Raw genomic sequence first — 14,618 nt, forward strand, 5'->3', positions numbered from 1 at the left:
TCATGCACAATCAAACAACATGCACTATCGCCGAAAAATTGCCAAAATATGCGCTATCGCGTAAAATATGCCATTATATGCATTCGCATATGCAAAAACATATTATATGCGATGCGATAACCCAAAGCGATGTTAAACGACAGCTGCAGCCTAACTACTAAAACTGTCCTACCGGCCTAACTCCAACCGCGACAGTGCCGGCCCCGCCGAGGCCGCGAGAAAATTACAACATACGATCAGGGAGACCACGAGCTGGCTGGGACTTGGGAGCTCGTAATGAGTATATTATATTGTGTTTAAGCAGGCGGGTGAGGTCATGGCGTTACACGAGTTATCTAAGAGGCCGTAAACGTTATCCAACAGTGAGAAGTGGCGGTGGCATGTTATTTGTTATTAATTCGCGAACGATACCGCGGCCGGCTAAATGTTTTATAAATACTCATTGTTTCACACACAATACCCGCCGAACTCGATACCGTCCGCTCCCGCGCCTCCGCCGCCTCGCGCCACTGACGCACTGCGACCGTACACACCACGAGTACCACGAGTACCATACATACCATGCCAGTCACCGTAACTCTTGATGTAACTCATTTCCTGTCAGCTTTAGGTCTCTAGTCTCTACATACCTATTTCAATATGTGTTTTTTATGTAGAACTAGCTGTCCCGGCAAACCATAAAAAGTATTTCACTATATTATTTTATTGAAGTAACTAAATAAGTGGCACCATGGCAACGTCCATCGCTATCCCGTCTCACAAACAATGGTCGCCGTCAGTCTCGAGTTGTAATTATTTACTATTATTTATTCAACAGTTGCACTTATCAATATAAAAAAGAACCCAGTAGCCGATTCTCAGACTTACTGAATATGCATATAAAAGTTGGTAAAAATCAGTAAAGCCCTTTCGGAGGAGTACGCTAGCTAACATTGTGACATGAGAATTTTATATATAAGATAACCAGCCTATATATTATATAGGCTGGATAATAGGTTAGAGTAGATGTTCAAATTAATACGCTTAATTATTATGCTAAGCTCCCTACCTCTCAAGTTCTTCCAGAAACTTTTAGCACGAAAGCGATACCACAGAATATATAATATTAGTAGTACGCGATACCGAGCTTTGAATATGTTTCATGATTAAGCTTAGAACAAACCTACGCGTCAGTGACTGAGCGTCAAGTTGTCAAATGTGTGTTTTGTATACAAAAAACACATTCGACAACTTGACGCAACTTGACGCTCCGTCACTGACGCGTAGGTTAAGCCTCAGCTTTAGTGTATAATTGTGGATATTCAATATTCTATGGGTAGTTCATTCGAGGTGAAAATGGTGGAAAGCGGTCCGCTGACGTTATTTCAGAAGTTATATCGCCGAAACTTCGATAGCGCGATGTAGGATAGTTAGGCGAATTGTGGGTACCGCCACAAATAACTGGTATCAATTTTTGTACCTTTAAATACTTTATAGTGTTCGTAAGCGACGACAATACGTTAAATTTAATTTTATTAATACATTTCTTAAAAAAAAAAACGTAATGTACTTTCTACTCTTTAATTGTGCACGGTAGGTCTGAAAGGGTTATAAAATCTTAGAAAAAACAAAGTTTAAGGAAAAAAAAGTGTATTTTTAATTAATGGCTCTTTTTACACGAACCCGTGTACAAGAGTACACGGGTTTTTTTTTAGGGTTTCGTAACCAAGGGGTAAAAATGGGACCCTATTACTGAGACTTCGATGTCTGTCCGTCTGTCTGTATCTCAAGAACCGATATAGCTAGGCTTGTGAAATTTTCACAGATTGTGTATTTCTGGTGCCGCTATAACAATAAATACTAAAAATAAAATAAAGTTTATATTTAAGGCGGACTCCCATGATACGACGAACGTGACATTTTAGGGTTCCGTATCCAAAGGGTAAAAACGGGACCCTATTGCTGAGACTTTAATGTCTGTCCGTCTGTCTCCAGGCTGTAACTCAAGAACCGCTACAGCTAGACTTCTGAAATATCTGTTGCCGCTATACTGGCTAAGTTATATGACCTACTAGGTGTCCCGCGCGGCTTCGCCCGCGTAAATTAGGAATTTCACAGAAACCGTACATTTTCGAATAAAAATAGCTATAAATACTCCTTTCATGCGGTCTACTCTATATAAGTGCCAAATATTGCTATAAAAATTGCTCCAGTAGTTCGTGAGATAAACCCTTTCTAATATTTTCCCCGTTTTTACCACATTTTCCTGAGTTTCTTCGGTCGTATAAGTCTTAGCGTGATAATATAATATAGCCTATAGCCTCACTCGATAAATGAGATATCTAACACTGAAATAGGTTTTAAAATCGAACCTGTAGTTCCTGAGATTAGCGCATTCAAGCAAACATACTCTTCAGGTTTATAATATTAGGTATAGATTTTTTAAAATTATCGCTTGACAAACTCGAGCCTCGATCTAAAAGACTATGAAAAGGCTCATAATCATGGGATGATGCATGGTATAATATTATGGTAGTGATGATGATGATGATGAATGTAATTTGCATAGTAGCATATGCTTTCCGTTCTTAAAACAACGCCGAAACTGCCAAACTTGTATCTATAAAGAATCAGGAGTTCTCTCAGCACCTTCCCAATCACGGTATACCAGGTATACCTCGGTGCAAAATGTTATTTGTTTGTAGCATATGCTTAGAATACTTCTCACGAAACCGAAGTCACCATAAATTTTGAGGAGTTCCCTCGATTACGTATGGATCCTTCATCAGATCACCACTTTTGTGAATATAATATCAAATTGGGATGATACCCTACATATCAAAAGAAAAATTTTGAAAATCAATTTACAAACGGCGGAGTAATCGTTGAACATAAGAAAACGAACATAACACCTCCTCCATTTTGAAAGTCGGTTAAAATTGTAGCCTATGTGTTATTCTGATGTATAAGCTATATTATTGTAAAGTTTCATTAAAATCCGTTCAGTAGTTTTTGCGTGAAAGAGTAACAAACATCCATACATCCACACATCCACACATCTATACATCCATACATCCAAACAAACTTTCGCCTTTATAATATTAGTAGGATCTCAAGTATCTCAGTTCTGGGCTGGTACCGACTTCGAATGAAGAAACGAATGAAAATAGAGTACAGAATTCGTTGAGATTAAGTCGAATTTTGAAAAAGGCACTAATCAATAATAAGATTTATTTCATACCTTTTAAGTCATTTTAAGAATATTGTTTTTACCTTGGAAGTCGGGTTCGATTTTTTGTTAAAAAATCTATACTAATATTATAAATGTGAAAGTATCTCTGTCTGTCTGTCTCGATTTCACGCCAAAACTACTGAACCGATTGCAATGAAATTTTGTACACAGAAGAGTCTGAGAAAGGACATAGGCTACATTTTGATGTGGGAAAATATCTTATTTCCATGAAAATATCGATGAAAATTAATTCGCGTTGCGCGTGGCCAGCGCTCATCCCGGGGGTCCTGGGTTCGAGTCCCGCAGGCGGAACAAAAAGTTTTCAATGTTCCTGGGTCTTGGATGTGTATTAAAATAATATTTCAGAAATCTTAAATATATTTTATGTATAATATTATAAAAAATCCAGAAATATATCGATGCAATGAACATTTTAGTTCTAATACGATTCAACAGATGACGTTTTATTTTTTACTTCATTGTAACATAGAACTAATCATACTTATTAGTTATTATGTTTTTGTTTATAGTTTTTAATACGTTAGAATATTATGTTTAATAATATTATCACTTGGTATAATAATAATCAATATATCTTATCTTATAGAACTCCTACTGCATTTCTAAGGAGTTTGAGTGTACCGTGTTGGCCTATATTCCATCCAGAAAATATATCAATGCAATCAACATTTTAATTCTAATATATGAAAACATATGGCGTTTTAATTTTTACTTCATTATTGTAACAGAACTAATCATACCTACTTTATTATATATTATTGTTTTTATTCATAACTAGCTGTTGCCCGCGACTTCGTCCGCGTGGACTTTAGTTTATAGCGCGCGGTGTCAACAAAATTTGTGTCAAATTTAAAAACTTTTTAAAACCCTGGTAAGTGGTACCCCTCTTAGGGCCGCGCTACACCGGAATGGCAGCGCAGAAAGTGCTCGCCTCGCCGCTGCCATTCCGGTGTAGCGCGGCTCTTAATTAATCAAAATACCCAAAAACAGCTGTGCAGTGTGCACATAATCTATACTAATATTATAAATGCGAAAGTATCTCTGTCTGTCTGTCTGTCAGTCTCGCTTTCACGCCAAACGCCAAAACTACCGAACCGATTGTAATGAAATTTTGTATACAGATAGTCTAAAGCCTAAGAAAGAACATAGGCTACTTTTTTTACTGAAAAAAAGGGTTGTAAGCGTCGTTAATTTGTTCAAAAAATTCATAATAGATGGCGTGCGTACATCGCGCTGACGCTTGCTCAAAAGTCTTTCTATAAGAGGTGGTATCATCTTACATTTAAGTCTCGATTTTTTTCGATTGTTATATCTATTCTACGGTATTAAATAACTCAGTACTTTATCTGTGCAGGCAGTGACGTAACCTTAAGACCAAATTTCACCAACGACTGTTAAAGTTAATGCTCGAATTAGTATCACGTTAGCTGTTTCGTTTTTCATATGAATGAAAGAGAAGACAGGACATTTTAACAAGCTGTTAACACTAACAGACGTTGGTGAAATTGGGGCTAAACCTATCAATGATAAATAGTTTATGGGTAAAGTTGTGTAATTGGGGGGCTAAATATGCTTTAAAATTTGGCATAAAATATAAAGTTTAATATAAAAAATAAAGTACTTATTGTGTGCACACTGCACAGCTGTATTGATTTAAGGGGTACCAGGGTTTTTTATAAAAGCTTTTGACACCAATTTTGTTGATATCGCGCGCTATAAACTGAAGTCCACGCGGACGAAGTCGCGGGCAACAGCTAGTAATAAATACATCTAAAATAAAATCCTTTACTTCAAGACTCTAATGCCCGGTTTCTAAGGTTTGTTGACAGGAGTTTTTCACCAGCGCGGCGTTGTTGATTGTTTAATTTTTGACGCTAGCTAATCAAAATAAATAGTAATAAAACCGGGCGGCCAAGTGCGTATCGGGCCACGCGCATATAGAGTTCCGTAGTACCGCTAGTGTTTGATAATTTTTTGTAAGGTCAATGAAACATTTATATCGTGTTTTACACTACTAACAACATCATCTCAGTTACGTTCAAAGTGAACGAAAAGTAAACTTCACCAAATATATTTTTTTTAGTTGACTATAACTCAAAAACTTAGGAAGTCTTCTTAGCCGTGATAGTTTTCCTTTTAAATTCAGCATATTTTCTGCCCCCGTGTGAATATTTTCACATTTCCAGAAGCAACCGTATAGCTGGTATATGAAAATATGATAAAAGAATTATATTTATGCTAATTTTAAGTATATTTCATTTCTAAAGCATATTTTTTGTACTTTTTTAGTTTTAGTGATAAAAGATTTTAATATTGTGACTAAAAGTGCGACACGAAAAATAATAGTTTTATCCTCAAATAGGGTATTTTCATCAAGTTGTTCATGACTTCTAGACGTGAATTACTGTACATAAGAGTAACTTTACCATTCTATTGCTAAAATGAGAAAATATAAAATCTGAAAAAACGGTATTTTATACTCAAATACAGGAACAAAACCAATAAATCTTGTGAAGTCATTATAATGTCATTATATCAGTAGCAGGTATATAAAATGATTTTTTAAATAATTTTCTAGAATATTTGTTCTATAATTTAATTTAATTACATTTATAAATAATTACACGATCACTTAAATGCAAAAGCAAAAAAGTAACACACAAAAAAAATTCCGGTCTTTCTAGTGTTAAGAAGCATAGGTATAGTTTATACACAGCCAATACTGGCTGCCAATAACTGCAATAACACCGGTCGGATTAGTATAAAAGCCGGTGAAAAAAAAATTCAAAGGTTTCAAAATTAAGAGCTAATTTGTAAATTAACTAAATATTATTGTATTATTTAGTTAATGTGAGCAATAAAGAATCTATCTATCTATCTATCTAAAATAGGCCATCATAATGTATCATATTAAAACATAAAAGGATCGGACATCGGTATTGGGAGACATTATACAAAGAATAGCCCTTTATATGACATGTCGTTTGTCTTTTAGTATCACCACGACCTTTTGATTAACGAGGATACCTACATGACATCGTTTTTCTACAAGCTGTGAAGTGTCGCCCGATCCCTATGCTGTGCCACACGAGACACAGATATCGTGACCACTTTTATAGCCAGTACGACAATACTATTAGGTATTTTAAATCTTACGATGAGCAAGCCGTGTAGGGCGAACGCGGGGGTGTGCACGGTGCGGGGGGCGGGAAAGCACGATGTTTAGTTTCGCGGCGCACGGAACAGAGTTTCCGAGAATCCTGTATCGGGAGGCACGTACGCGCATGATTGGCTAAATCTCAGCCGGTACGTCTAACATAATAATTTAAGTATTAAGTATACTTATTTGCTCGTTCCTAAACCGCTTATGCAAACATTTCCCGGATTGACAAATAAACCATATCTACATCGATCTACTGGCGTTGCACTCGGAATAGATATATCTATATAATATATTCTATGTAGAGTATAGATGTAGAGTAGTTATAATAGTAGTAGTATGATATATCATTGAATCTTCGTGGTCGTCCTCTATTGTATTAATGTATAATGAATATTGTACCTGAGAGACGTGGGTTTTATACGTGGGAGAGCCATGCTTCGGCACGAATGGGCTGGCTCGACCGGATAAATACCACGTTCTCACAGAAAACCGGCGTGAAACAGCGCTTGCGCTGTGTTTCGCCGAGTGAGTGAGTTTACCGGAGGCACAATCCCCTAACCCCTACCCTATTCCCTTCCCTACCCTCAACTTTTCCCTTCCCTTCTATTCCCTTTCCTACCCTCCCCTACTACCCTATTCCCTCTTAAAAGGCCGGCAACGCACTTGCAGCTCTTCTGATGCTGCGAGTCGGAAGTTGATTTCCATCAGGTGACCCGTTTGCTCGTTTGCCCCCTTATTTCATAAAATAAAATAAAAGAGAGTTAAGTATTTCGTAAAATAATGAAGGCATCTACATCATGACTCATGAGTTAGCATAATATAGCTCTTCGTAAAAATTGCATCGACCATCAGTTGATGAATATTGATTTTGCAGGTGGCTACGACAGTAGGATGTGCATCCAAGACCCGGAGACGTCGAACTCCCAGCTGCTGAAGGAGGAGGAGGACCTGTCGCGGGTCTACCAGACCCTCACCCTGCCGCCGCTACAGAGGGAGGAAGTCGCCACCACCAATGGGTATACAACAATATAATAATTATAACTACGTCATATTATTAAGTATTCGTGTCATCAGACATAAAAGCCTCCACATCTGGGGCCACATAGTATTTCTACAATATAATAATATGCAACAGTAAAAAATTGATAAGAAGGATAGCTATACATTTCTTTAAATATAGGTACTTTATAAGTATTAACTATTATTATTCGCCAATTTGCCATGTCATGTGCGGTCTGCATGTCTTGGATATCACTAGCTCGTTTCTTATGTTAACTGATTTGGTTTGCCGATTAATTTGGTTCAGAAAGGTATTTTCTTCAGTAAAATTTACGTTCGTTATGGATACAGTATTATAATGTATTACATATTCAATGATTTTGCAGCGTGGAGAGGAAGAGCAAGGCGAGCATGTCGGCGCACAGCCCGGGGGGCGAGAAGCCGCAGTCCACGACCGGCACGCCGCCCGCCCAGAACAAGCCGCCCTTCTCCTACGTAGCGCTCATCACGATGGCTATCCAGAGCAGCCAGGCCAAGCGCGCCACGCTCTCCGAGATCTACGCCTTCATCACCAAGGAGTTCCCTTTCTTCGAGAAGAACAAGAAGGGCTGGCAGAACTCCATCCGCCACAACCTCAGCCTCAACGAGTGCTTTATCAAGGTGCCGCGCGAGGGCGGTGGCGAGCGGAAGGGCAACTACTGGATCCTAAGTGAGTTTGTATGGTCACGTAGTGCCAGTTTCCTGCAATGTGAATGTTTCTGCTGGTCAGGGCGATTTCTGATTTTTGCTTGCGACAGTATCACATAATGCGGGCGGAGCTCTTGTATCTGTGTCGTCTTTTAAAATTTTCACGCTTTTCTATGTGCCAGTCTTCGCAGACATCGACGATCGGAATTAGAGAAAAAGCCGCAGCTGATCTCTTTTTCCTCTGTATTTCGGCTAGGTAAGCACCTACCAATCCTGTTAAGGATTTTTTACGATTCAAATTCGCTCCCTGCTATTTTTTCAAGTAATTTTACGATGTGATGACTGATAGAAGTTGTAACATAGCAATATTAATCCTGCGATGCGAACGAAATATAAAGATGAAATTTTATTATTATTATTAAGGAATGGTTTCCCTCGCTTTCTCCTGTGTATCATGAAGTATGGCTATTGGCGACTCTATGGTATCCTGTACTTATATTACTACCAGTGTGCTCGACGCCTGCGGCTTGACCGCGTGGAGTCGGATGGCGGTCTTGTCGCGACGCGTGGTGGAGGGGTCTGTATGTGTGGGCGTGTTGCAGACCCGGAGTGCGGCGACATGTTCGAGAACGGCAACTTCAGGCGGCGGCGGCGGATGAAGCGGCCGTTCCGCGCGGCGGCATACGGCAAGTCGGTGCTGGACGTGTACATGCCGCCGCCGCACCTGCAGCCGCTGCCGCTCCACCACCGCAACTACTTCCCCGCGCCCTCCTACGCGCCCGCGCCATATGCCCGATACGACGCGTGAGTCAGCCCCTTTCTACTACTACAGGACAAATTCATAGGCACATTGTTTAGTCGACTTATGTCGGAATCTAGCCTAGCCGAATCACGACTTCATTGATAATATAATACGAGTCCCCCATCTTCCGATGAATTGATTTTTTCGATGGCACATAAAGCGACACAGTAATTAGCGAGAGTAGTTGAGTCTTAATCCCATAAATGTTCATCCCGATGGGACGTCTGCGTTAAGGTCACGTGACCCGAATCCCCGATGCAGACTTAACACTTTTTGTCGATAACGAAAGTGCACAATGCCGCCGAACAAGTTTGTAAACCTTACTTCACATAATGTTTGCGACTTATGCTGATCATAATTTCTGTACCAACCCTTCTTCAATGTCAGAAAACAATAGGATAATATAAAAGTGGGACGAATCGCCGGTAAATAGATTGCTTCTAGTCATTCGTCCCACTGGCAGGAACATTTATGGGACGAAAGACTTAACTACTTTAATGAGTGAAGCAAGACGTGCAAAATGTGAAAATGCACACGCGGCAGACACTTGATACGTCGTCAAAAAAGATTCTAACTCCATAATCATGTTGCCATCTAAATATATAATATGCCCGAAGAATTTTGTCCGTTTTAGGGTTCGGTAATAAACAAATTTGGTTGACTGCGGAACCCAAAGCAGCTGATTTTTTTGTACTTATATTGATAGGTGATGACCCTAACCAGCTGATAATTTAAAAGTAACATTGTCCTACAAATAAAACAATCCATATTTTAGGACCATCAAATCAACGTATGAAATCCTTTCTATTTCAGTTAGCTATACTCCACTCGGGCTAATTTGTCGCTAGCGGTCGTTGACTCCGATAAACAATATCTGACACTTCATTGCCAATCGCGGTTTACAGTTCGACAAGGCTTTAATTGAATGTGTCAATGTCAGTCAAAGTGCGCTGCTGGTAAAGGAGAACTGTCAAAAATGACGTTTTTGTATGATAGAAGCGTTAGTTCCTTTTCTCGCCACGTTCATTAACAGCCTGGTCGAACTCTATATGGAAAATGACAAGTTTTTGACAGGAAGTCAATGACCGCTAGCGACAAGTTAGCCCGAGTGGAGTATACCACTTTCAAGATTTTTCGCAGATAAAAATGTTGTTCGTCTTATCAAAATGAAGCTACTCACAAAAAATTTGCTTGATAGTAATAAAAAAAAATTTTTCTACGGAACCCTGACGATAAGTGCAGCAATAAATAGGTACTTAATGTACTATCTATAATATATCTACATTGCATTTTGCACATCAAGGTGTTCAAGTTTACTGATTGCCGAGTATGCAGCGAAATGGCAGCAATTAATGTAGGTCAAAATTTGATGATGTCATATTCGCTGCGATGAACATTATTCTATATAACCTTTATGTCTCGGTGATAAAGGTGAAAGTACACGTTGAAAATAAAGTGTAACGGTCAGTGGCCGAAGTGGAAAGTGCAGTGTACGTGTCACTCGCACTATAGCGTGTCGACTTCTCTAGAAATTGCACTTTGCAGTAATTATGACTAAGAAGAGCTGAAGTGCCAAATTACACTATATTTAATTAAATAAACCGTGTAACGTTCTAAAATTAAATAAACTAAAAATAATCGGATTGTACTTCGTATAGAGCACGAAATCATATTTTATGACAGTATATATTATGTCGCAGTCATCTGGTTCAATCTGCGATCCGATTGAATGACTAGCGCATTCATTGAATGACACCATTCATTTGAATGACTCGACCGAAAGTCGATTGAACGATTATGGCTCAACATCCAACTAGTTAGCGATTTCTAACATAGCCCTTTGAAGATAGCGGACATGAAATCAGTCAGGTAATTTAACGTAAGTATATCACTTTTTTCCCACTGTGGCGCTAGTAGTCGCTAAAATAAATATAGCGTCAAATAGTTCGCACAGCTGATAGCACTGTGTAGATATTTTGTCGATTAAATTTACTTGAATGTGCTTTATTTGTAATGAAATAATATGTCAGCGGCAATTTACCTATTACTACCCCGTTAACGGCTACTTAAAAATATTTAGCATCACATTTAACGACTTCACTATGTTACGGTACACGGTATACGGACATGTGGTGCCATCTAGCGGCAAACCAGCGAAACTGATCAGGGGACACACTACACATAAATCCCCTACTCGAAACTAGATGGCGCCAGGTGGTACATGCTCGAGCCTCCTAGAAGGTTCCCATACTTGTTTACTTGTTTACGTGAATCGGGAACTTTCTGGAATTCGTCTCGCCATATAAAAAGCCGCAGGCAGGCCCGGCGATTCAGTTCGGTTCGAGCGATCATCAAAGCGACTTCAGAGTGACAACAAGTGAGTGAACCAGTGTGTGAACCAGTGAAACCTGCGACTTGGCTACGACCTAGGATAGTGATAGTGCTTAGTGATTGGACCTAGTGATTAGTGTTTGGACTTAGTGCTAAGTGTTGTGACCTAGTGTGTGCTTGTGTGACCTAGACTTAGTGAATAAAGTCTTCAAGAGAGTCAGCAGGTCTTTCTCTCCAAATTCTTCGAACCCTAGCACGTAACAATATTATAACATTTAATCAAAACGTTAAACGTCTCATTCAACGTCTTGACGAGTTGTCCTTTAGTCATTCAATTGAATGGTGTCATTCAATGAATGCGCTAGTCATTCAATCGAATCGCAGATTAAACCAGATGACTACGACATTTATATACCGTTACGCACGGAGAAGTATCTAGTGGACGTAATGAGTAGACTCCACATTATACTTAGACACATTTTGCGACAAATTTTCATTGTTTGTTTTGCACATTTAATATCGTAATAATTATCAGAATATTTGTTATAATATTGACATAGCAACGTTACAATTTAATTAATTACAATTGTAAATATTTATTTCTACGTGTCAGTTTACATAACATGGGCAGTACGTAACTTGATGTTAACGCATAATGCTATTCGGACTGATTTCGATACAGATTTTTCATCATTTTCTTAATTAATATAATGTATTTTATTATTAAGTATTTGTAGTAATTTTAGTTCCTGCAGGAGGAATAACAGTCAAATTTTTTTTGCTCGATATATTAATTATGGCAATAGATAGGCACCGGATGAAATATTCACAAAAACTCAATTGTGTTTAAATACTTTAATATTTAATAATATAAATTTAAATAAAAAAAAATAATTAAGAGTACAAAAAACATATTCTTCGAATGAAACCCTTCGTGCGCGGGCCCAACTCGCACTTGACCGATTATTTATATATTAATATTAATCGTCTTATAGAGATAGCAAACGGTACAAAATAAAGATATACAGTCCCAACTCTTATTTGACCTTATTTTTATTGGCGAAGGTTATTTCAACAGTTACAGATAGCAGCCGATACAAGAACTCATGATAACAAACGAAAACATAATATTTTTATTGAACTTGCACCGTAGGTATTGTTAAATATTACGATAACAGCATCATATTTTTTTTTATTTCAACTGAATATCCTATCCATGAAGCCGTTTTTAGGGTGGGTTGCACCAGAGACGTGGTTAAAGTTAAAGCTATGGTCAAAGTTATGGTTATAGTTATGGCTAACTTTAACTTTAACCTTAACTTTGACCACAGAATTTGACAGATGACAGCTGGTCCGACAAGATTTGAAATGAACGTGGGCGGGGGCGCTGCTCATAAAGGAGAACTGTCAAAAATGGCGTTTTTGTATGATGACAGTGTTAGTTCCTTTTTTCGCCACGTGCATTTCAAACCTTGTCGAGCTCAAGGTTATTGTTAAATATGGCTACCTACCATTTTTTACTTTAAAACCAAAGATTTGAGAATTTACATTGTAGTTATAGTTAAAGATATAGTTAAAGTAAGTTGGTGTAACCCACTCTTAGGATTCTATATTTGTAGGGGATAGGACGGGGATAAATTTTTCTCACGTCTATCTCATATAGCTGAATAAATAATAATGATAGTAATCGGAACATTTTTACTAATATTGGAACTGTACTTCCAAAACATTGAGGTTTCAGAAAGTCTACAATAAGCTTTTTTAATAAAAGTTGAATAAGAATCGGATTGACGAGTTTACAACGAATGCCGTCAGATAGCATTGCAGGTCTTAAAATATAATATTGAGAGTACCGAGTCGGAGTATCGCTATTGGCGAGTGCGGGCGAGGGAGGAGTCTTGTCTTGTTAACCGGTCCCTGACTCCGCTCACGCCGCGCTTCACGGACCGCTGCGGTAATCATCCCACTTAGTATCATATCTTTATATATATTATATAACGCACGTGGCCGAGCTCTCCCTCGCATTGATGGCCGTCTTAAAACACACATCACTGGAAATACTCGGTTTTTACTCTCCCGAACGCCATCGTTTTGTTATCAGCTGCGTTCGGTGGTTATCATTCGTCATGGTACTTTGCGTATGTAATAGTGTATTGGAGGTGTGCGTGGTGTTCGCAGGTCGTGGCTGACGCAGCCCACCACCAGCCTGGCGTACAGCGGGGGCGCGGTGAGCCGCAGCCCGCCACATCAGTCGTCCGTCAGCCCCTTCGCGCACCAGCTGCAGCAGGTAGCGTCAGGAGCGGAACCTTGATAATATTGTAGTTATCTATCGCGTTGCGACGCTTTCTCATGCTTGATAGGCAATGCTTTTATCGCGCTTTGGACGCGGCGACCGAATCGAGAAATTCCGTAACGAAAATGAACCAAACACCCCGCACTCCGGCGTTGACGTGCATCCGCTAACTTGCTTTGAGTTCGGCGGACTTCCGCACGGTGTTTGTGTGCGTGCTACTGGACGTATGCAAAATATAATTGCATAAATTGACGAAAACTGCTATGCAAGCTTTACCGCGGTAGTCTCCGAGTGCCACACGTATTTTTTTTATCTCATGGATATTTCATAATCCTCGCCGCCTAGTGGTAGGTATCGAGGGTCAGCGCTTTTTACATTATTATGTAATATCTGTTCGTCCTCTGCTTTCGAGGCCCCAAGAAGAAATCTCCTCAAAATAATAAAATCGGTGTTTCACTTGCAGGGTCAAATGCAGGCGATGCAGCCGATGTCGATGAACTACAACGTCATCGGCGTGCAAGCCCTCGGTAAGGCTTCGAGTAACCTCCTTCGAGCTCGTCCTTACCACTTATCAAACTGTCTGGTATAAGTATATCCACACTAATATATCTAATAAATGTGTAACTGTGTCTGGCTGTTACATAATATTATCTTCATGCTTAAAGGGCCCGAACGTTAACAGTTCGCCGGTAGACCGCCGCCAGGCAATCACAAAAAAATCACAGACTCACAGTTCCCCTCACGATTTTGTAGATTTTGTATCGACGGTCAATGACTGTCAGGCAGCCTGCCGACCAGAGCTCGCAGGCGGCCTGTTAATGTATGGGACCCTTATGCCGATGAAATATTTCACGTTGACTCCCGGCAAAGGACGTAGGATACTTTTTATCCCGAAAAAATGTGAGGTACTCGCGCGATTAGTGGTATGACACCATGGCAACGTCCATCGCTATCCCGCCGCACAAACAATGGTTGCTATCAGTCTCGAGTTGTAATAATTTACTATTATTTATTAGACAAATACACTTATCAATATAAAAAGTACCCAGTAGCCGATTCTCAGACCTACTGAATATGCGTGTAAAATTTGGTAAAAATCAGTAAAGCCTCT

General features: G+C 39.3%; 1 protein-coding gene across 2 annotated transcripts in view; it reads left to right on the forward strand.

Moving 5' to 3' along the window:
- Window positions 1-14,618, forward strand: part of LOC121739093 (forkhead box protein L2-like) — a 63,342-nt gene that overhangs the window by 37,043 nt on the left and 11,681 nt on the right. For both annotated transcript variants that reach the window (XM_042131415.1, XM_042131416.1), the window contains 5 exons: window positions 7,270-7,411; window positions 7,781-8,103; window positions 8,684-8,885; window positions 13,393-13,501; window positions 13,971-14,034. In XM_042131415.1, the coding sequence (XP_041987349.1) occupies window positions 7,270-7,411; window positions 7,781-8,103; window positions 8,684-8,885; window positions 13,393-13,501; window positions 13,971-14,034 (840 nt within the window). The remainder of the gene's footprint in view (window positions 1-7,269; window positions 7,412-7,780; window positions 8,104-8,683; window positions 8,886-13,392; window positions 13,502-13,970; window positions 14,035-14,618) is intronic.

Source organism: Aricia agestis, chromosome Z, assembly GCF_905147365.1.
Source record: "Aricia agestis chromosome Z, ilAriAges1.1, whole genome shotgun sequence".
Classification (NCBI taxonomy): Eukaryota; Metazoa; Arthropoda; class Insecta; order Lepidoptera; family Lycaenidae; genus Aricia; species Aricia agestis.